Genomic DNA, 20,735 nt, shown 5'->3' on the forward strand with positions numbered 1-20,735 from the left:
TTTCCCATGTCCATAGAGGCTACTCCCGGATAGATTTTTAAATTTTGAGTAGGGCGCTAATCCCGAAAGTGGAGGGAACGGAGTATTCGGCCATAGCCATCTCAGACCACGCCCCGCACTGGGTGGAGCTGGAGTTAGGAGAGGAGAGGGACCAGCGCCCGCTGTGGCGTCTTGATGTGGGATTATTGGCAGATGAGGAGGTGTGCGGGCAGGTGCGAGGGTGCACTGAAAGATATTTGGAGGCCAATGACAACGGGGAGGTGCAGGTGGGGGTAGTCTGGGAGGCGCTGAAGGCGGTGGTCAGGGTAGAGTTCATCTCCATCAGGGCCCACAGGCAGAAGAGAGAGGGCAGGGAGAGGGAGAGGTTGGTGGGGGAGATCTTAAGGGTGGACAGGAGATATGCAGGGGCCCCCGAGGAGGGACTACTCAGGGAGCGGCTGAACCTCCAGACGGAGTTCGACCTGTTGACCACAGGGAAAGCAGAGGCACAGTGGAGGAAAGCGCAGGGGGCGACGTATGAGTATGGGGAGAAGGCGAGTCGGATGCTGGCACGCCAGCTTCATAAGAGGGAGGCAGCGAGGGAGATAGGTGGAGTTAAGGATAGCGGGGGGACTACAGTGCGGTGTGCGGTGAGAATAAACAAGGTATTTAGGGACTTCTATGGGAATCTGTACAGATCTGAGCCCCCAGTGGGGGAAGAGGGGATGCAACGATTTTTGGATCAGCTGAGGTTCCCGAGGGTGGAGGAGGAGGTGGCTGGTTTGGGGGCGCCGATTGGGCTGGGGGAGCTGGTTAAAGGATTGGGGAGCATGCAGGCGGGGAAGGCCCCAGGGCCAGATGGGTTCCCGGTCGAGTTTTACAGGAAATACGTGGGCCTGCGAGGCCCGTTGCTAGTGAGGACTTTCAATAAGGCAAGGGAGGGGGGGGTGGGGCCTTGCCCCCAGCAATGTCCGGGGTGCTGATCTCTCTGATCCTGAAGTGGGACAAGGACCCACTGCAATGTGGGTCGTACAGACCGATCTCGCTCCTCAATGTGGATGCTAAGTTGCTGGCAAAAGTGCTGGCTACGAGAATTGAGGACTGTGTCCCGGGGGTGATTCATGAGGACCAGACGGGATTTGTAAGGGGTAGGCAATTAAATACAAATGTGTGGAGGCACCTCAATGTGATTATGATGCCCTCGGTGGAGGGAGAAGCGGAGGTAGTGGCAGCTATGGACGCGGAGAAGGCCTTCGACCGGGTGGAGTGGGAGTATCTTTGGGAAGTGCTGCGGAGGTTTGTGTTCGGGGAGGGGTTCATCAGCTGGGTCAGGTTGCTATATAGAGCACCGGTGGCGAGTGTGGCTACGAATCGGCGGAGGTCGGAGTACTTTCGGCTGTACCGGGGGACGAGGCAGGGGTGCCCCCTGTCCCCCTTGTTGTTTGCACTGGCAATTGAGCCTCTGGCCATGGCACTAAGGGAGTCCAGGAAATGGAGGGGACTGGTTCGAGGGGGAGAGGAACATCGGGTGTCGCTATATGCGGACGACCTGTTGCTGTATGTGGCAGATCCAGTGGAGTGGATGGCGGCGGTCATGCGGATCCTTAGGGGGTTTGGGGACTTCTCGGGGTATAAGCTCAATGTAGGGAAAAGTGAGCTCTTTGTGGTGCATTCAGGGGACCAGGGAAAGGGGATAGACGACCTACCGTTGAAGGGGGCAGAAAGGAGCTTTCGATACTTAGGGATCCAGGTGGCTGGGGGTTGGGGGGCCCTGCACAAGCTCAATTTGACGCGGTTGGTCGAGCAGATGGAGGAGGATTTCAAAAGATAGGATGTGCTGCCACTCTCGCTAGCGGGTAGGGTGCAGTCGGTTAAAATGATGGTCCTCCCGAGGTTTCTCTTTGTGTTCCAGTGCCTTTCCATTGTGATTCCCAAGGCCTTTTTCAAACGGGTAGGTAGGAGCATCATGGGTTTCGTGTGGGCAAATAAGACCCTGAGGGTAAAAAGGGTGTTTCTGGAGCGTAGTAGGACAGGGGAGGGCTGGCTCTGCCGAATTTGTGCGGCTATTATTGGGCTGCCAATGTGGCGATGATCCGTAAGTGGGTAATGACAGGTAGAACCAGAACTCTCGAAAAAGCAGCTGCTCCCGCACTCACATGACATAATGCCCCCTTCCCCGTATTTTCTTCTCATGTACTTAATGATCTGTTGAGCTGCTCGCAGAAAAATACTTTTCACTGTACCTCGGTACACGTGACAATAAACAAATCCAATCCAATCCAATTTTTTATTTTTGAACTCCTCAAATTGCATTTTTGACCAGACAGCAGGGTATGGTTGAGTTTACTTACCTGGTGTTAGGAAATAGAGATAGTTTAAACAATTTATATTTGATTGCAGGCGTTAGGAATAAGGTATAAGACCATAAGACATAGGAGCAGAATCAGGCCACTCGGCCCATTGAGTCTGCTCCGCCATTCAATCATGGCTGATATTTTCTCAACCCCATTATCCTGCCTTCTCCCATAACCCCATAGCTCCTTATTAATCAACAAATTAAGCTTATTTTGTGTTTCTGTAGAGTGATCGGCCATATGGGTGCCTCCACCCTCCGTCCCCCCCCCACCCCCTGACCACCTGCCGACAGCCCACCCAGGACAACACCCACAGTGCGAGTGGAGCTATCTATTGAGGCTCTCCACCACCTGGCACTGCCAGTCCTGGAGGACCGCTCTGGTCTCAACCAGGGTCTTCATGTTGGTGGACATGGAGCAAATCCATCTGGGAGTGCGCCACATCACCCATTTCATTGGATAGACATATGGACGATAAGGGAATAGTGTAGATGGGCTTTAGAGTGGTTTCACAGGTCGGCGCAACATCGAGGGCCGAAGGGCCTGTAGTGCGCTGTAATGTTCTATGATCTATGACTGTGCCACCACCTTCTGGTTTGTGTCATATGAGCCAATGACTGTGTCATCTCCCTCTGGTACTGTGCCACCTCCCTCTGTGTCTGCACCATGTGGGCCAGCGCCTGGGCAATGCCGCCGACATTCCCAGCCATGGCTTGCTGTGACTGAGTCACGCTCAGGAGCACCGCTGCAATTTCCAGGTGGCTCTGGCACATGGTTGCCTGTGAGGCGGCAACCCTGTCCACGGCCTCAGAATGCCCCAGGTCTTGGTCATGCTGATCCACTGCTAAAACCATCGCCCCCAATGCCTCCACCGTGGACGCCACCCATGCAATGTTGGCCTGGGTGGCACACATTGTCGGCACCACCTCCTCCTCCTGCACACGGGTGGACTCCTCCAACTGCACCTGCGGTTGCTGGATGCTCGCTGACAACCACTCATGTAGCCCCTGGTTCTGCGACTGTACCTCCACAATTGATGGGACTGTCCATTCCAGAAGCCAGAAACCCGTCGTCCCTGGGCCGGCCTGCCCTCCCACTGTCCGTCGCCTTGGGTGTTCCTACCGCCACCTGCTGTATCAGATCAGCTGTGTGGTGCACACCAGATAGTGTCTGAGGAGCCTCGTCACTCAACTGAGATGAGTTCTCTGGGATGGTGGAGGGTGTTGCAGACAGCTGTGACGGGAAGTCAGTGACATCCTCAGACTTGAGCTCTGGTGTGTCCTGCATCTCGGGTGAAGAGCTGGCGTCCAAGCTGCTCTCAGCGTCGGTGCTCGGCTCATGGGGGCGGGCTCTGGAGGTGAAACTGGCTGGGGGCGGGGCACACAAGATGGGCCCGCCCCATCTCCAGCAGGTCCTTCAACATACAAGACAAGACACATGATTAGACTGCGTGTCTGTGTGGGTGTGGGGGGGGTGGGGGGGGGAGTGCTGCTGGTGGGGGATGAGGGTGGTGAGGGGTGGTGTTGTTGTTGGGGGATTGACACACATGTCACGGGGAACCGCAACTCAGCAGGGTCTCACTTCCTCACAGAACTCCACGCTGGCGATCTCCCATTTCTTCGGACCACCGACCATGTTCAGGGCCCTCTGCTGTACCATGGTGAGGGGCCACAAGTCCGGCGGTCCCCCTCCAGTCTTCTCCCGCTCCCGGCGGTTATGGGCAGACTTCTCCTGGGGTGGGGGGGGGGCAAACAGAAAGCGACAGTTTTAGACAGTCCAACACATGCAGCCCAGGGGATGGGTAGCAGGTGTTGTGTTCCGATCTGGTCCAACAATGACTCTACAGAACTGCTGGTGACTTAGCCAGAACGATGATTAATTAATGTACACATGGTAAGGTTACGATTGAAATCTTATGCAAGTTATTACAGAGTTACATTAGACCCCCCTGGAACTACCCTTTTGTGTGACTGTCTTTGTGTATGCCTTCCAACCTTTTGCTGGTAGTTGGATGTCATCTGACTGATGTCTTACGCCACCTGCCAGTTGGAGGTCACATTGCTGAGTACTTGTAACATTATCCATATCACCACATCTCCCTTTCTTAGGAGATATTGATGATTGTGTACAAACATGATTACTATCTATACTTTATACATTTGCGATATGCATAAACAATATAAAAAAATGTAATGAGTGTGTCCATAAACAAGGTATGCCTGCTCGTGTCTGTCCTTTTGCACAGCTCTCTGGCTGGGTGGAAGTCACTTTTTTTTTAAATTTTAGAGCACCCAATTATTATTATTTTTTCAATTAAGGGGCAATTTAGAGTGGCCAATTCACATAGACTGCACATCTTTGGGTTGTGGGGGCGAAAACCTACGCAAACAAGGGGAGAATGTGCAAACTCCACATGGACAGTGACCCAGAGCTGGGATCGAACCTGGGACCTCAGCTATGCTAAGTTGCCTCTTAATTGAAAAAAAATAATTGGGTACGCTAAATTAAAAAAAGGGGAAAAAAATAAAAATAAAACAGATTCACATGGCGAATCGTTTCAGGCCTCTGAAATGGTTCCGGGAGTCGAGTCCCTGATCCTCGAGCCACTCTACCGGAAGATGAGTAAGAGGAGCTGATGATTATATTGCTATGCAGCTCGACGGTCATACATATATACTGAAGCAAGGCCAGGATGACCCATCGCCTGGATCGTCGGGGCAAGAGAACGTTTGCATCGTCATTTCCAATGATGAGGAGCCATTAATCGATGTCCCAAAAAACCAAGAAGGGACAACACCTGATGTTAAAAATGTGACTTCCGCAGCACGGTGGCGCAGTGGGTTAGCCCTGCTGCCTCACGGCGCCGAGGTCCCAGGTTCAATCCCGGCTCTGGGTCACTGTCCGTGTGGAGTTTGCACATTCTCTCCGTGTTTGCGTGGGTTTCACCCCCACAACCCAAAGATGTGCCTCTGGAGCAAGCTTCTCCAAGATTGGTACGAGGTCATCTGTTTTATTTTTCTTTTTTTAATTTAGAGTACCCAATTATTTTTTTTTCCAATTAAGGGGCAACTTAGCATAGCCAAACCACCTACCCTGCACATCTTTGGGTTGTGGGGTGACACCCACACAGACAGGGGAGAATGTGCAAACGCCACGCAGACAGTGACCCGGGGCCGTGATTGAACCCGGGTCCTCAGCACCGTAGGCTGCAGTGCTAACCACTGAGCCACCGTGCCGCCCTACAATGTCGTCTGTTACAAGCTTGTTTGAGAGCTGTTCCGCTGAGGTGTCAGCCACTGCAACCTCACTTTTCATTTTGGAGTGCGCCATCTGGATAGTGTATATAGGAGGTGGAGGGAAGTGGGGCTGGCCAAGGTGAGTGATCTGTATTTGGAGGAAGGGTTCGCCAGTCTGGAGGAGCTAAGGAAGAGGGTAGAGCTGCCGAGGGGGCGTGAGTTCAGTTTCTGCAGGTTCGGGACTTTGCTCGAAAGGTCTGGAGGGGGTTCCCTAGGTTGCCGGGATACACCCTGCTGTACCGACTACTGCTTCCGGATGTGGAAGGGGAGGGAAGAATTGGGGATATATACAAGTACTGGGGGAGCAGGGAGGCGAGAGGGTGGTGAAGATCAAGGAGAAATGGGAAGCGGAGTTGGGAGGGGAGATCAGTTGGGCAGTATGGAGTGGGGCACTCCGTAGAGTAAACGGGCCTCCTTCTGATCACAGATGAGCTTGATACAATTTAAGGTGGTGCACAGGGTGCATATGACTTGGGTGAGAATGAGTGGGTTCTTTCAGGGGGTAGCAGATAAGTGTGAGAGATGTGGGCGGGGGCCAGCGAATCATGTGCACATGTTTTGGGATTGCGAAAAATTGGGAAGATTTTGCGTGGGAGTGTTTGCAGTCTTAGCCAGGATAGTGGAAGAGGAGATGGACCCGGACTCTTTGGTGGTGACATCTGGGTTTCAGAGAAGCCGGAGCTCATGGAGAGGGGGAAGGCCGATGTCTTGGCCTTCGCCTCTCTGAACGCACAGTGGCGAAATTTGATGGAGTGGCGGTCGGTATCGCCACCGGGGGTAGTGGCTTGGTTAGGTAACCTGTACGACTTCCTGCGGTTGGAGAAGATAAAGTATGAGTTAAGGAGCTCCGCAGAGGGGTTTGAGAAAAGGTGGGGGATGTTGGTGACCGTGTTTGAGGAGCTGTTCGTTGTGGGTGGGGAGGGGCGGAGAGGAAAAAGGGGGAAACGTTGTACCGACTGTATAGTTGATTGCTGGGAAGAATGTTTCCTGGGGTGTTTATTTGCTGTAACTTGTTTTGATACATGTTTGTAATAAAATGTATTAAAAAAAATATATATATATACATCTTCGTAGTCTTCATCATCAGAGTATCTTCTGCAGTAATTTCTCAAGTAAAATACAACATTGCACATGGAATTATATATTCGCGCAGGAGGCAGCCAATTTCAAAGTCAGCATCGAGTTTTGCTGTTGAACTTTTATTTAACATTCCATGCTTTGGAACTCCAGGAGAACTGAAGAAACAAAAGAATGAGTCATTTGTTACAGTTTTCGTAACCGTTTTGAGAGTACTCCGACCCTTGTGCTTCAGCTTGGTTTTAATTGCTTTCAACATGACATTTTTTTCTTTCTTCCAGTCGATCATGCAGCCTGTGCACCCCAAGATTTCTAGTTCGTCAAGGAATGAAGATTCATGTTTCCATCTGGTATACTTTCATAATCACCTCATTTGTAAAGTACTCATTAGGCTCGAATGTAAACTCCAGATGAAACTCCGCGGCTTGGCATGATCTGAACATTTAACATTCACATCTTGTTGGTGCTTTAATAAGGGTTCATCATGCTCATGTATTATGCCACTGAGTACATAAACCTTCTTGAAGACTGTTAACCAGAATTCTGGAATGCTCTTCGGCTTTTCCTTCGCTTCATCTGATTTGTGGTCCTCCGCCTGGACTTCTGCTGAATCCTCATTGAATGACTGCACTATCATATCTTGCTGGGATTTGTTGAGCCTGGCTGGCCACCCGTCTTCTGGAACGTATAGTCGTTCAACTTAGGTTCAGGGATTCACACGTATCTGCTCCTATGGTGTACTCGATTTTCATGTGAATATAAAATGGTAACATGTACGTTGTGTCGTGCATGCTAAGCTCAAGTTCACATTCACCGAACGTCTCCATCTTTTTCATACCGTAGCATACCGATAGGCCTGGCCTCTCAACGACTTTTGGCTTCCCGTTCAGCCTGTGCAAAGTGGACTGACTGAGGAGGTTGGTTCTCGTTCGGATGTCGAGGTCGCATCGTAGCAATGAGTCATTCAACCACACTAAGGTTTTCCACCTGGTTTCAATGGCCTTAGGTTTGTTCTCAATAGTTTCATTCCTTTTTGTAATGATATCTTTATCTTTATGGGTTGGATTCTTCTGGTCCTTGCTTACAATGAGATTGATGAAGAACTGTTTGTCCGGAGACATCTCATCCACCTCATCGACTGATCTGATTTGGTCCATTGTAGAACGTGAAAATGACCAACACGTCCGCATCTGAAACAGACTTTTCCAAAGGCCAGACATTGCCGTGGGCCATGTCGATTGCCATATTTCAGGACCTCACTGGCGTGATCCAGATCAGCATATTTAAATGAGTCTTAAAAACGGATTTAAGTATGCATAGTCCGTTCGAGGCCAGAGTCTCCCAGCTCCCAAGATTCACCGGCCCCACCGGTGCATCGTGAGGCTGGTGCCAATCAGTACTAGTTTACCAAAAATGGAAACCAGATGTGATGGTTATGCTGGGGCCTTGGAGGCCATTGGAGCCCCTGGCTGATCAGGGCAAGGCAGTGCCACACTCACGCAGTGCCAACCAGGTGCCTGGGGCACCACGAGGGAGCCAAAGGGTGGGGTCTGAGGCAGCCAAGCCCATAAATGGGGCGAAGGGGGGCATGGAGGGGTGTACAAAGGGTGGGGAAACGAGGGTTATGAAGGGTAGGGGAGTTAAGGGGGATGAAAGAGGGGGGTGGCCTTAAAGATGGGGGCCATCAGCCTTCTTGGGGGAGGGGGGCGATGCCTTGATGCCGACAGGATGGATGGGAGTGGGGCTGAATCACCCTCATGCCTTGGTGGGGGGTTGTGATGCAGACATTTAGTGATGGGGGGCAGGTTTCCCCTCCGGAGTCAAGGATTGGGGATTTTGTACATATCTGTGATGGGCTGCGCTGCCCATGGGTATAGGAGGCCTTCAACTTTGAGATCTGGGCAACCTTTAAAATGTGCGCCCCAATTGCTGAGGAGCCGATCTTGCCATCGTCTTTAGTTCCTCACTCCCTCAAAAATTCTATGGGCCCAATCGAATAGCCTCGAGTCACGAGTCAGGAGCGGCAAGGCCATTAAATTCTCGTGATATTTGCGATGCTTGGGACATCGTTAGGTCTTGGACTTCCGGTGGCAGCCATGCGATAGATGGCAGTGTACCTGGTGGCTCTCATGTGGGGAAACTTATTTTTTACCCTGAAGATCCTGATCGGAGCTTAGAACGCGGTCCTGAGGTGACGGCTCTTGTCTCCAATGGCGACATTGATCTTTTGAGGGAGGTCCGACATGCACACAACCAAAAGTAATGGGGATAAAATAGCGGCTGCAAGCAGACCGCAAAGCACTGGAGAGTGAGGTTGCAGGCGTGATGGCAACAGGCCTGGAGTCGGCACTTCAGGCCCAATGGTCCAAAGCTCAGCTGGTGAACCTGTTAATGCTCAATTCCAAAGATAGAGATTGGAAATCTCTGGAGATCTGGTAAGGACCATTGGTCCGATTCAGGCGGCAGTGGAAAAAGTCGAGCAGCAACTAGAGTCTCAGGATGTGTCGTTATAGAAAATGGAGGGGTCTGTGGCCGACCACGAGAACCGTCTGGCCTCGGTGGAAGCAGAGCTTTCCTTGGTGGCTGATAACGTCGGTCACATATCCGAATAGTGCGTCTGCCGGAGGGGTTGGAGGGCTCGTAATCTTCGGAGTACGTTGCATAGATGCTGCAGAAGCTGGTAGGTGAGAACGTTTTCAACCATCCTCTCGAGATTGATCATGTACACAGAGCGCTAAGGAGAAAGGATGTGAAGGGCGGGATAATGGTCATTTTTGATCAGGTTTGGGTGATATGGTGGGTTCAGGGCAGTTGCAGGCCTTGTGCAGGGGTCACCATGTTGGTGTGAGAACCAGGAAGAGATGTCGGGGATTGAGGAGGGTAGGGGTTTTGAATATTTCTTCTTTTTGGTTTAGTTTGATGGAAGGATTTGGATAGGTTAGGTGAATGGGCTAGGGTCTGGCAGATGGAATTCAATGTTGCCAAGTGTGAGGCTATCCATTTTGGGAGGAATAACAGCAGAATGGATTATTATTTAAACGGTAAGCTGTTAAAACATGCTGCTGTGCAGAGGGACCTGGGTGTGCTGGTGCACGAGTCGCAAAAAGTTGGTGTGCAGGTGCAATAGGTGATTAAGAAGGCTAATCGAGTTTTGTCTTTCATTGCTAGAGGGATGGAGTTCAAGACTAGGGAGGTTATGCTGCAATTGTATAAGATGTTGGTGAGGCCACATCTGGAGTATTGTGTTCAGTTTTGGTCTCCTTACCTGAGAAAGGACATATTGGCACTGGAGGGAGTGCAGAGGAGATTCACTAGGTTGATCCCAGAGTTGAGGGGATTAGATTATGACGAGAGGTTGAGTAGACTGGGACTGTACTCATTGGAGTTGAGAAGGATGCGGGGGGATCTTATTGAAACATATAAAACTATGAAGGGAATAGATAGGATAGATGCGGGCAGGTTGTTTCCACTGGTCGGGGAAAGCAGAACTAGGGGGCATAGCCTCAAAATAAGGGGAAGTAGATTTAGGACCGAGTTTAGGAGGAACTTCTTCACCCAAAGGGTTGTGAATCCCTGGAATTCCTTTCCCAGTGAAACAGTTGAGGCTTCTTCGTTAAACGTTTTTAAGAAAAAGATAGATACCTTTCGAAAGAATAAAGGGATTCGGGGATATGGTGTACGGGCCGGAGAGTGGAGCTGAGTCCACAAAGATCAGCCATGATCTCATTGAATGGCGGAGCAGGCTCGAGGGGCCAGATGGCCTACTCCTGTTCCTAGTTCTTATGTTCTGAGAAGTAATGGAAAAAGTAAGTTTTCCAGCAGCAATGGAAACAGAACTGATTTCCTCCCAGGTTGTTCATATTTATTCTTTCATTAATCTCAAGATGGTAATCAGAGGAACATTATTTTAATTTATTCTGTACTTTGTACCAATATTCTCCAATTTAAAGAAAGATAATTAATTGCGTGTTCAAAAAGTAGTCTTGCTTCGTCAATTGCACAAATGCTTGAGGAATTGTAAAATAGTCAAATTGGGATCTCATTATATCAATAGATTTGAAGTTGGTCCTGAGTTGGCAAATACTTTGGGCGGGATTATCCGTTGGCTGACGCAGTAATTGGGAAACGCGATTGGGCGGAGAATCAGTTTTGACGCCAAAATCGTGGTGACCACCAGTTTCACACCAAATCGCAATTCTCTGGTGCCTCAACAGCGATGTCAATGCATTCCACTCCTCACTTACAGTAAACGGGCCTCAAGCAGGCCTGACCGCCAGGGGCTCCACGATTCTCCGCCTCCACTGGCGGAATTCCCAACATTGAGGTTCACTTGTGCTTTTAAAAACTGAGAAACAGGCACCATGGCTGATGAGGGAGGGAGTAGGTAGGACACAGAGAGGCACGACCGGGGCTGCCAAACCTGACACTGGCCAGGTTGGCTGGGGTGGTGGTGTTGGGGATGACGGAGGGCAGGGCCGTGGGGAACCCGATGGGGCTGGGGCGGTGTCCAGGCAAGGACCGCCATTGCCACGGCCTGCAAGGCTGCCATCACCCCACTGACCATCCACCATGGCCCATAGTTCAGCAGAGTGCCACCAGCCTTATGAGTTCTCCAACACCTGCACCCTACTCCCACTCTCCCACCCCACCACCGCTGTACCTCACCCTCTTCAATACCCCCCTCAAAATGGCCACCACCCACCAGCAGGGCATCACACAGCCCACACAAGAGGACGCGAACAGTAGCCCCTACAGGGGGACGCCGGCAGGGGCCGCAGAGCGTACCGCGGGCATGGGCAGCATGAGCCAACAGTAGCCCTGGCAGCAGGGACGGGCGCCAGGGCCAGAGGCCCCCATGGTGCCGGGCACCAACGGGGCCAGGGGTGTGGGGACAGGATATGTGGGGGCAGAGCCCGTAGTGCCAATGGGGGTCACTGTGCAGCCCAGTAGACCTGGTTGGGTACGGGGATACGCAATATGCTAACATGTTGGTCTTTCAGCCCCTGAAGACAATAGATATTAGAATTCAACCAGCAAAGGTGGCCTTCCTCCTGGTCGCCGCAGCCCTGGAGGATGCACTACGGCTGTACGAGCTGGAGCTGCTCAAGGAGGAGGAAGCTGCAGCAGCGGAGCATGCCCCAGAAGAACAGGAGACAGCGCTGAGGATGGATAGCCGGCCACCCGATAGGATGAAGAGGAGGAGGAGGTGCAAAGGAGGTGCCGCAAGAGGCCTCTTGTGTACCGGCAGCGCCTGTCATTCGAGGACCTGCCGGACCTGGCATGCCTTCGAAGACTCTGCTGAGCAGGGGGACAGTGCAACATATCTGCCAGATCATGGCACACTTGGCACTGAGGGGGAAAGGGGGAGGTCACCCTCTCCTGGTGGCTGTCAATGTAACGGGCACCCTGATCTTCTAAGCCATGGGGTCCTTCCAGACGCCGAGTGGGAACCTGTCCATGATCTCACAGAACTCATTGCAGAGGTGATCTGCATTGTCATGGAGGTCCTATATGCCCAGTCGGTGCAATACATCCATTTTAATGAGGACCGAGCCCACCAGGATGCCAGGGCAGCAGGGTTCGCCGCCATCCCCGAGATGCCTCGGGTCCAGCAAGTGATCGACGGGATGCATGTGCCCCTACGAGCACCTGCATATGACAGCCCGCTCTATACAAACCGAAAGGGGTTCCATTCAATGAACGTGCAGCTGGTGTGTGACCATCAGATGCGCATTAAGCATGTCTGCGCCTGATACCCGGGCAGTGTGCACGACGCCATCATCCTGGCACACTCGACGATTCCCGTCCTCTTTAAGGCAGACCCCTGGCTGGGGGGGATGGCTCTTGGGTGCAGGGGTTATCTGCTGCGGCCATGGCTGATTCCGCCTCTCCGGAGGCCACAGACCGACGCAGAGACTCGCTACAATGCAGCCCATACAGCGACATGGGGCGTGATCGTACAGCCGCAGTGCTTCGGCATGCTGAAGATGCGGTTCAGGTGCTCAAGATGCGGTTAAGGTGCCGGACTGCTCTGGAGGGGTCTTCCAGTATGGCGCTGTGCTGCAGGAAGAGGATGAACGTCAGCCCTCGTCCGGCAAGGAGGATGTCGAGGAGTGCTGTGGTAGTCACCACTGTTTGTATATATTACGTATATGAGAAGTAATACGGTAAGGCTCCTGTACTACAGGTACGGGGGTAGATCCCTGCATGCTGGCTCCGCCCAGTAGGCGGAGTATAAATGTGTGTGCTCATCAAGCTGCAGCCATTTCGGCAGCAGCTGCAGGAGGCAACACATCTCTGCTTAATAAAGCCTCGAGTACTCTCTACTCTCGTCTCGTCGTAATTGATACTGCATCAATTTATTAAGCAGAGATTTTACAGCAATGGACCTACGCAACAAGCCAGATCACCTGCAGCTGCACCCTCAAGCAGACAATGCCACGTCGGCATTCGACCACTGGCTAGCTTGATTTGAAGCCTACACCGGATCAGCGACAGAACAACCCTCAGAAGCACAGAAACTCCAGATCCTGTACACACGGTTGAGCTCCGATATTTTTCCCCTTATCCGGGATGCGCCCAACTACGCTGAGGCCATGGCGTTTCTGAAAGAGAACTACACCTGGCCGATCAACAAACTCTACGCCAGGCACCTCCTGTCCACGCGGCAACAACGCCCCGGTGAGTCATTGGAAGATTTCTGGCGTGCCCTGCACACCCTGGCAAGGAACTGCGATTGCTAGGCAGTTTTGGCCATTGAACATACCGAACTCCTAATCAGGGACGCTTTCGTGACGGGCATAGGGTCGGAGTACATCTGCCAGCGCCTCTTAGAAGGGGGTACGCTCGACCTTGCGGCGACCAAGAAACTTGCAACCTCACTAACAGTAGCCTCCCGTAATGTGCAAGCGTACGGCCACGGCCGCACGGCGCCCCCTCCTGGACATCGTGGACCCCACCAGCGACCGCCCCCAGCCAACCCCAAGCCTGCGCGCACGGCAGCCAGCCAACCCCGGGGGGCCCAAGTGCTATTTCTGCGGGCAGACAAAGCACCCCCGGCAGTGCTGCCCAGCGCGGAGCGCAATCTGCAAGGCCTGCGGGAAGAAGGGACATTTCGCTGCGGTGTGCCAGGCCCGGTCGATCGCCACTGTAACAGGCCCATTGTTCCTGCACCCCCCACGTGTGACCCGTGGGCGCCACCATTTTTGTCCCCGCAACCCACGTGCGGCCCATGGGCACTGCCATCTTCCTCGCATCAGAACAAGTGCGGCCTGTGGGCGCTTGCCATCTTCCCCCCATCAGACCTCGTGCGGCCCGTGGGGGCCGCCATCTTTAACGCCACCCGCCACGTATGCCCTGTGGGCGCCGCCATCTTCGGCGCCATTTTGGACGGCACCTCAGGACCCCTGCTCGTTGGGCACCTCATCGGGCCGCTCATCGCCCACAACCGCCACCGACCAGCCCAGGGCCCACCAACACCAGCCGCAGCTCACCTCCATCACGCCCGACCAGTCCCGGCCACACAACCTCGCAACCGCGACAACGACGGTGAAAGTCGATGGTCAGATACTATTTTGTCATGTATATATCTTGCTCCGCGCAATTTCTCGTTTCTTTTTTTTTGTTACGGGGGCCGGGGGGGGGTTATTGTTTGTAAGGGAGAAAAATTGTGTTAAAAACTTTAATAAATATATTTTTTTAAAAAAAGAAAGTCGATGGCCACAAGACTCCTTGCCTTCTCGACTCCGGTAGCACGGAGAGCTTCACCCACCCCGATACGGTAAGGTGCTGCTCCCTCGCAGTGCACCCCATTACCCAACGAATCTCCCTGGCCTCCGGATCCCACTCAATGGAGATCCGGGAGTACTGCACCGCCACCCTCACCGTCCAGGGCGTAGAGTTCAGCAACTTCCGGCTCTAAGTCCTCCCCAACCTCTGCGCTGCCTTGCTACTCGGCCAGGACTTCCAGTTCAACCTCCAAAGTCTAACTCTGAAATTCAGCCGGCCCCTACCACCCCTGAATGTATGCGGCCTCACAACCCTTAAGGTTGACCCACCTTCCCTGTTTGCAAACCTCACCCCGGATTGCAAACCCGTCACCACCAGGAGCAGACGGTGCAGTGCCCAGGACAGGACCTTCATTAGGTCGGAGGTCCAGCGGCTACTGTGGGAAGGCATCATCGAGGCCAGCAACAGCCCCTAGAGAGCCCAAGTGGTAGTTATAAAGACTGGGTAGAAACACAGGATGGTCATTGACTACAGTCAGACCATCAAACGGTACACGCAGCTCGACGCGTACCCCCTCCCACTCATATCTGATATGGTCAATCAGATTGCACAGTATCGGGTCTTCTCTACAGTGCACCTGAAATCTGCCTACCACCATCTCCCCATCCGCAAGGTGGACCGCCAATACACTGCGTTCGAAGGAGACGGCCGCCTTTACCACTTCCTTAGGGTTCCCTTCGGCATCACTAATGGGGTCTCGGTCTTCCAACGGGAGATGGACCGAATGGTTGACCGTACGGACTGCGGGCCACCTTCCCATACCTGGATAACGTCACCATCTGCGGCCACGAACAGCAGGACCACACGCTAACCTTTTCAAATTTCTCCACACCGCCAAACTCCTGAACCTTACGTATAACAAGGAGAAGTGCGTGTTCGGCACCAACCGTTTAGCCATCCTTGGCTATGTGGTGCAAAATGGGGTTCTAGGGCCTGAACCCGACCGCATGCACCCCCTCATGGAACTCCCCCTCCCCCACTGCCCCAAGGCCCTCAAACGATGCCTGGGGTTCTTCTTATACAATGCCCAGTGGGTCCCTAACTATGCGGACAAGGCCCGCCCAATCATTCACTCCACAAGGCGGATCCAATGGTCGAGAGGGTACAGCTACTCCATGCAAACCCGCAGTACGCCTACGTGGCGTACCCTGACGGCCGCCAAGACACAATCTCCCTCAGGGACCTGGCACTAGCTGTTTCCCCCCCCCCCCACCAAACTGCCCCGGCGCCACCCATCCTCCCCCCCAGCGCTCCTGGACGGTCCGTCCTCCCCTTGGTCCCACCCGGGAATGAAGATGAAGACTACACGCTCCCGGAGTCACCGGCGACCAAGCCGGCGCCTGCATCGCCTCCGGGACTGCGGTGCTCACAATGGAGGATCAAAGCACCTGACTGGCTAAATTTGTGAACTTTCCCCAAACTGTACACTTTAAAAATGCTCACAAGCATGTAAATAGTTTTTTCACCACCCCCGCTGGACTCTTTTTTTAACAGGGGGTGAATGTGGTAGTCACCACTGTTTGTATATATTACATATATGAGAAGTAATACGGTAAGGCTCCTGTACTACAGGTACGGGGGTAGATACCTGCCTGCTGGCTCCGCCCAGTAGGCGGAGTATAATGTGTGTGCTCACCGAGCTGCAGACATTTCGGCAGCAGCTGCAGGAGGCAACACAGCTCTGCTTAATGAAGCTTTGATTACTCTTTACTCTCATCTCGTCGTAATTGATAGTGCATCAAGGGGGAGGATGGACAGGACATGGAGCCCAGCGCGCACAGGAGGTGCAAAACGTGTGCGCCAGGGGCAATGCGCATGGGGCGCTCTGATCGCCTCTAGGTTCACCAACTGGAGGGGCGGGTAGACTGGCCAGGGACACAGACACTGCATCCCACCCGCACACCCCTCCCCCGCCTGTAACCCTCTCCGTGATACATACCTGCCGCACTATGGGGTGCGGGGCCTCAGTTGGCAGTAATAACAGGTCTGGTCCATGGGATGGAGGAGATGCCAATCTGCTCTGCAATGAGCTCTGGTGCGCCGCATAGTTTGACAACGGTAGCAATTTCTAACCCCCACCTGGGTGATTCCTGCATGTGAGCTTGCCATTCCATCACATGGTCCCATCGGATCCCCTGGGTGGCGGAGGTGGACACGGGGTACGGGGGACAGGGACGGGACGGGACAGGGGGCACGAGAGGAGAGGGTGTGGGATATCGGAGTGGTGAACGCTGGCTGAACTGCGGTCTCTGAGCCAAGCCCACCCCCAATGTTCGCCCATTCCACCCCTACCCGTGCCCCCTCTATGGCCAGCCCAGATCAGCCCACCCCTCACACCTTCTGAGAGAGCACCGAGGCAGATTGTAACATTGTGCACAGGTGTTTAATGTGAAAACATATATACAGATACGTGCCCTAGCCCCTATCACTATACTGTGCCCTAGATCCATGCCAACTTAACTGGTTAACTTTTCTGGCCTTACTGGTCCTAACGCTATGTCGAGGTGGATTCCCAGATGGTACACCAGGGGTGGAGGCAGCCTGCTGTGATTCCTGACCTGTGACCTGGGTCCCTGGTGGGAGTCTTCTGGGGCAATCGGGCCTGATGGGTGTTCTAGCTCCTCCCCTGTGGGAGTCTCCAGCATGGGCCCCATCACCTCTTCCTCCGTCGGGGTGCCCGATGACCCCCAGGCTACTCCATGGGACGGGGATGCGAGTGGAGATATCTCCGCCACGTGCCCGTAGCCCAGGACAGGGCTGATGTCTTCCAGGCATCCATGTGCCAGAGCCAACCGGAAATTGCAGTGACGCTCATGAGTGAGGCCCGCTCTCATTTCGGCCAGGGTCTGCATGCTCACATCCATGGACAACAAGGAGTGGACTACCTCTGCCTGGGACTGCACCACATTTCACTGCAATTGTGCCACCACCTTCTCGGTCTGTGCCACATTAGCCAGTGACTGCATCATCTCTCTCTGGGACTGGGCCACCTCCTTCTGCGTCTGTGCCATATCGACCAGTGCCTGGGCAATACCGCTGATGCTCTCAGCCATGCCCCGCTGTGTCTGGTCTCACTCAGGAGCGTCACTGCAATGTCCAGTTGGCTCTGACACATGGATGCCTGGAAGACGGCAGCCCTGTCCTCGGCTTCGGCCACCACCTGCACAGAATGCTCCAGGCCTTTGAATGCTGGGGGGTGGGGGATTGATGTGGATGCGGTGTGGTGGTGAAGGGGGTGTGGAAATGAGGTTGTTGTGGGTATGAGAGTGGTGTGAGGGTGAGGGTGATATGGGAAGGTGACACACGTGTCACGAGAATCGCTACTCAGCAGAGTCTCACTTCCTCGCCCGACACTGCTCTCCACCCAGCCAACTGATCTTTCCTCGGGCCCACCGACCACGTCCAGGGCCCGCTGCTCTGAGGTGAGGGGACGCAGGTCCGGCGGTGGAGACTAGAACGAATCGGTGCTCGGTTGAGGCCTTGTCAATGTAGCCTGTGACTTCCAGACAGCGATGAACATTTAATATATGGCATATTTAAAAGAGTCATTATCTGGATCACGCCCAGTGAGGGCATGACCCAGATCCCGCTGGGCGCAGCGAGTTGGGTGACTTGCAATTGGCTTGGCGCCCAGCCCAATTTGGCCCCACTCGATTCATCCGCATTGCTTGAATTAATCACCCACTTTCTTAAAGTTATTCATATACAGACATAGGGTGGAATTTTACGGCTTTGTATGGCAGTGGCAGGGCTGGAAAGTGCAGCAAGCTGTTCAAAGATCCATTGATTTCAGTGGGACTGGAATATTCCGGCAGTGGGAGAGGTGCAAAATTTCACCCATAGAATCTAGGAGAAAGGGAAAATAATTCTAAATTGTCCTGATGTTTGCCAAGAGGGAACAAGAGCAATCATTCAGAGATGCCAGAAGAGGGGAAAGCTAGGAAGATATGTCCTTCATCTACTGACACATTTTATTTTGTTGTATCCTTAGAACTTTAGTTGACTTCTAACCAGTAAAATAGGATTTAAAACTGGTTCCAAAATCATTCACCTTCTTTGGAAATAAACCTTAGCACAGTGCTTATTGGAAACTCAATGATGAAACATCACTTGTGATGATGGGCAATTAATTATTTCAGCGATTCTAATAAAAACAAGTACCTGTAATATCAGATTGACATGCAGCATTACTACTAGCCATCCCTGAATTGGTACGCCTGCATTGTTCTGATACTGTAGTCAGATTTTGTTGATTAGATTTTTCATCTGAATACAAAAGATATTAAGTTTTAAGAAACAAATGCATCTGAATCTTTGGTCTGCTTTTATTAAGAACTAAAATCAACTTTCCTTATATATAAAAATGGTGGTCTTCATATCATGAAAAGGCATACATGTACACTTACAGATATTCAAGTAAAATTCCTTCCTCTAATATAAATAGTCCCACAGTACAGTCACATGACCTTGGGGGTGATGCACAATGAAATTATTAGAGGGGCATGCACAAACATCAGGCCTGAACAAATGTCAGCTGGAAGAATTTATAAATAACTGCACCAACACCCACGAATGGTAAGAATCCAGCGAAGACTGAATAGTGCTGCTGTTTTCCTGCACCTGCCAAGTGACCAGGTTCCATCCTGGAGTAACAACTGCTCAGTGAATTGTAAGTTGTGGAATTCCTGACCCCACTGTTACATCCTGGAAGAATTGTACTACCAGCGTGCTGCTAAGCATGCATGCACATTTTTGGACCATGCATCAAAATTTTACCTAATACTAAAAGCATTAAGCACTTTGTATGTACTTATCTTTTCACTCCCTTACTAATTTCCTTTTATTCCAATTCTTGTTTTCAAACTTAACTTAATTTTAACTGAAGTTTTCTTTAACTATTAAACTCTGTTTTAGATATCCAAATGTCTGTTATCTTTCAGTTTAAAATGCAATCTAACTTTAATCTCCTGTTTTATTGTTTTCAACATACATTTTGGCAATGAAAAATTATTTTTTCTTGATTGAAAATTGGCTTGGATATCCTGAAGATTGACAGGCATTTCAAATAAGCCTTACAAGCCAGAGTGTCTTGACAAGTAAACGCATTGGATAGAATTTCCTGGACCCGCCACAAGTGGGTTTTGTGGAGGGCATATGCAGAAAATTTGGAAAGAGGCCAACTCAATTAAAAAATTAATTTTACGGCATGTGGGCGTCGCTGGCTAGACCAGCATTTTTATTGTCCATCCTTAGTTGCCTTTCAGAAGGTGGTGGTGAGCTGCCTTCTTGAACCCCTGTGGTTCCTGGAGTGTAGGTATACCCACAGTGCTGTTAGGAACAGATAGGAGCGGAGTTCCAGGATTTTGACCCGGCGAAAGTGAATGAATGGCGATATATTTTCAAGTCAGGGTGGCGAATGGTTTGGGGGGAATTTCCAGGCGGTGCTATTCCCAGGTATCTGCTGCTCGTCTTTCTAGATGGTAGCGGCCGTGGATCTGGAAGGTGCTGCCTAAGGAACATTGTTAAGTTCCTGCAGTGCATCTTGTAGATGGTACACACGGCTGTCACTGATCGGCAGTGGTGGAGGGTGTGAATGTTTGTAGAAGGGGTAGTAATAAAGTGGGTTACCTCGTCCTGGATTATATTGAGTTTCTTGAGTGTTGTTGGAGCTTCACTCATCCAGGCAAGTGGAGAGTATTCCATTATGCCTTGTAGTTTGTGGACAGGTTTTTGGGAGTTAGGAAGTGAGTTATTTGCCGCATGAATCCTAGCCTTTGACCTGCTCTGATAGCCATGGAGCCTGATTCTCTGCCAGTGGGATGCTCTGTTTTGCCAGCAGCCCGGGGGGCTGCCCCACAATGGGAAACCCCATTGACCGGCCGGCGTAACGGAGCATCCCGCTGGCGGGGTGAAATAGAAATGTGGCGCGGCGGGCGGAGAATCCAGTCCATGGTGTTTATATGTCCTTTAGGACCCAGTCAGTTCAGTCTGTGATTATACTACTGGGCCACTCTTGGTGATGGACATTGAAGGCCCTCATCCAGAGTACATTCTGCACCCTTGCCACCTTCAGTGCTTTCTCCACATGGTGTTCAACATGGAGTAGGACTGATTCATAAGCTGACAGGAGACATCTAATGGTAATCAACAGAAGGTTTCCTTGCCCATGTTTGACCTGGTGCTATGAGACTTTATGGAGTCCAGAATCAATGTTCAGGACACCAGGGCATCTTCCCCAACT

General features: G+C 52.0%; 1 protein-coding gene across 2 annotated transcripts in view; it reads right to left on the bottom strand.

Moving 5' to 3' along the window:
* LOC140427288 (uncharacterized) overlaps positions 1–20,735 on the bottom strand; it is a 442,867-nt gene that overhangs the window by 39,507 nt on the left and 382,625 nt on the right. For both annotated transcript variants that reach the window (XM_072512862.1, XM_072512863.1), the window contains one exon: positions 18,656–18,760. In XM_072512862.1, the coding sequence (XP_072368963.1) occupies positions 18,656–18,760 (105 nt within the window). The remainder of the gene's footprint in view (positions 1–18,655; positions 18,761–20,735) is intronic.

This window comes from Scyliorhinus torazame, chromosome 7, assembly GCF_047496885.1.
Source record: "Scyliorhinus torazame isolate Kashiwa2021f chromosome 7, sScyTor2.1, whole genome shotgun sequence".
NCBI lineage: Eukaryota > Metazoa > Chordata > Chondrichthyes > Carcharhiniformes > Scyliorhinidae > Scyliorhinus > Scyliorhinus torazame.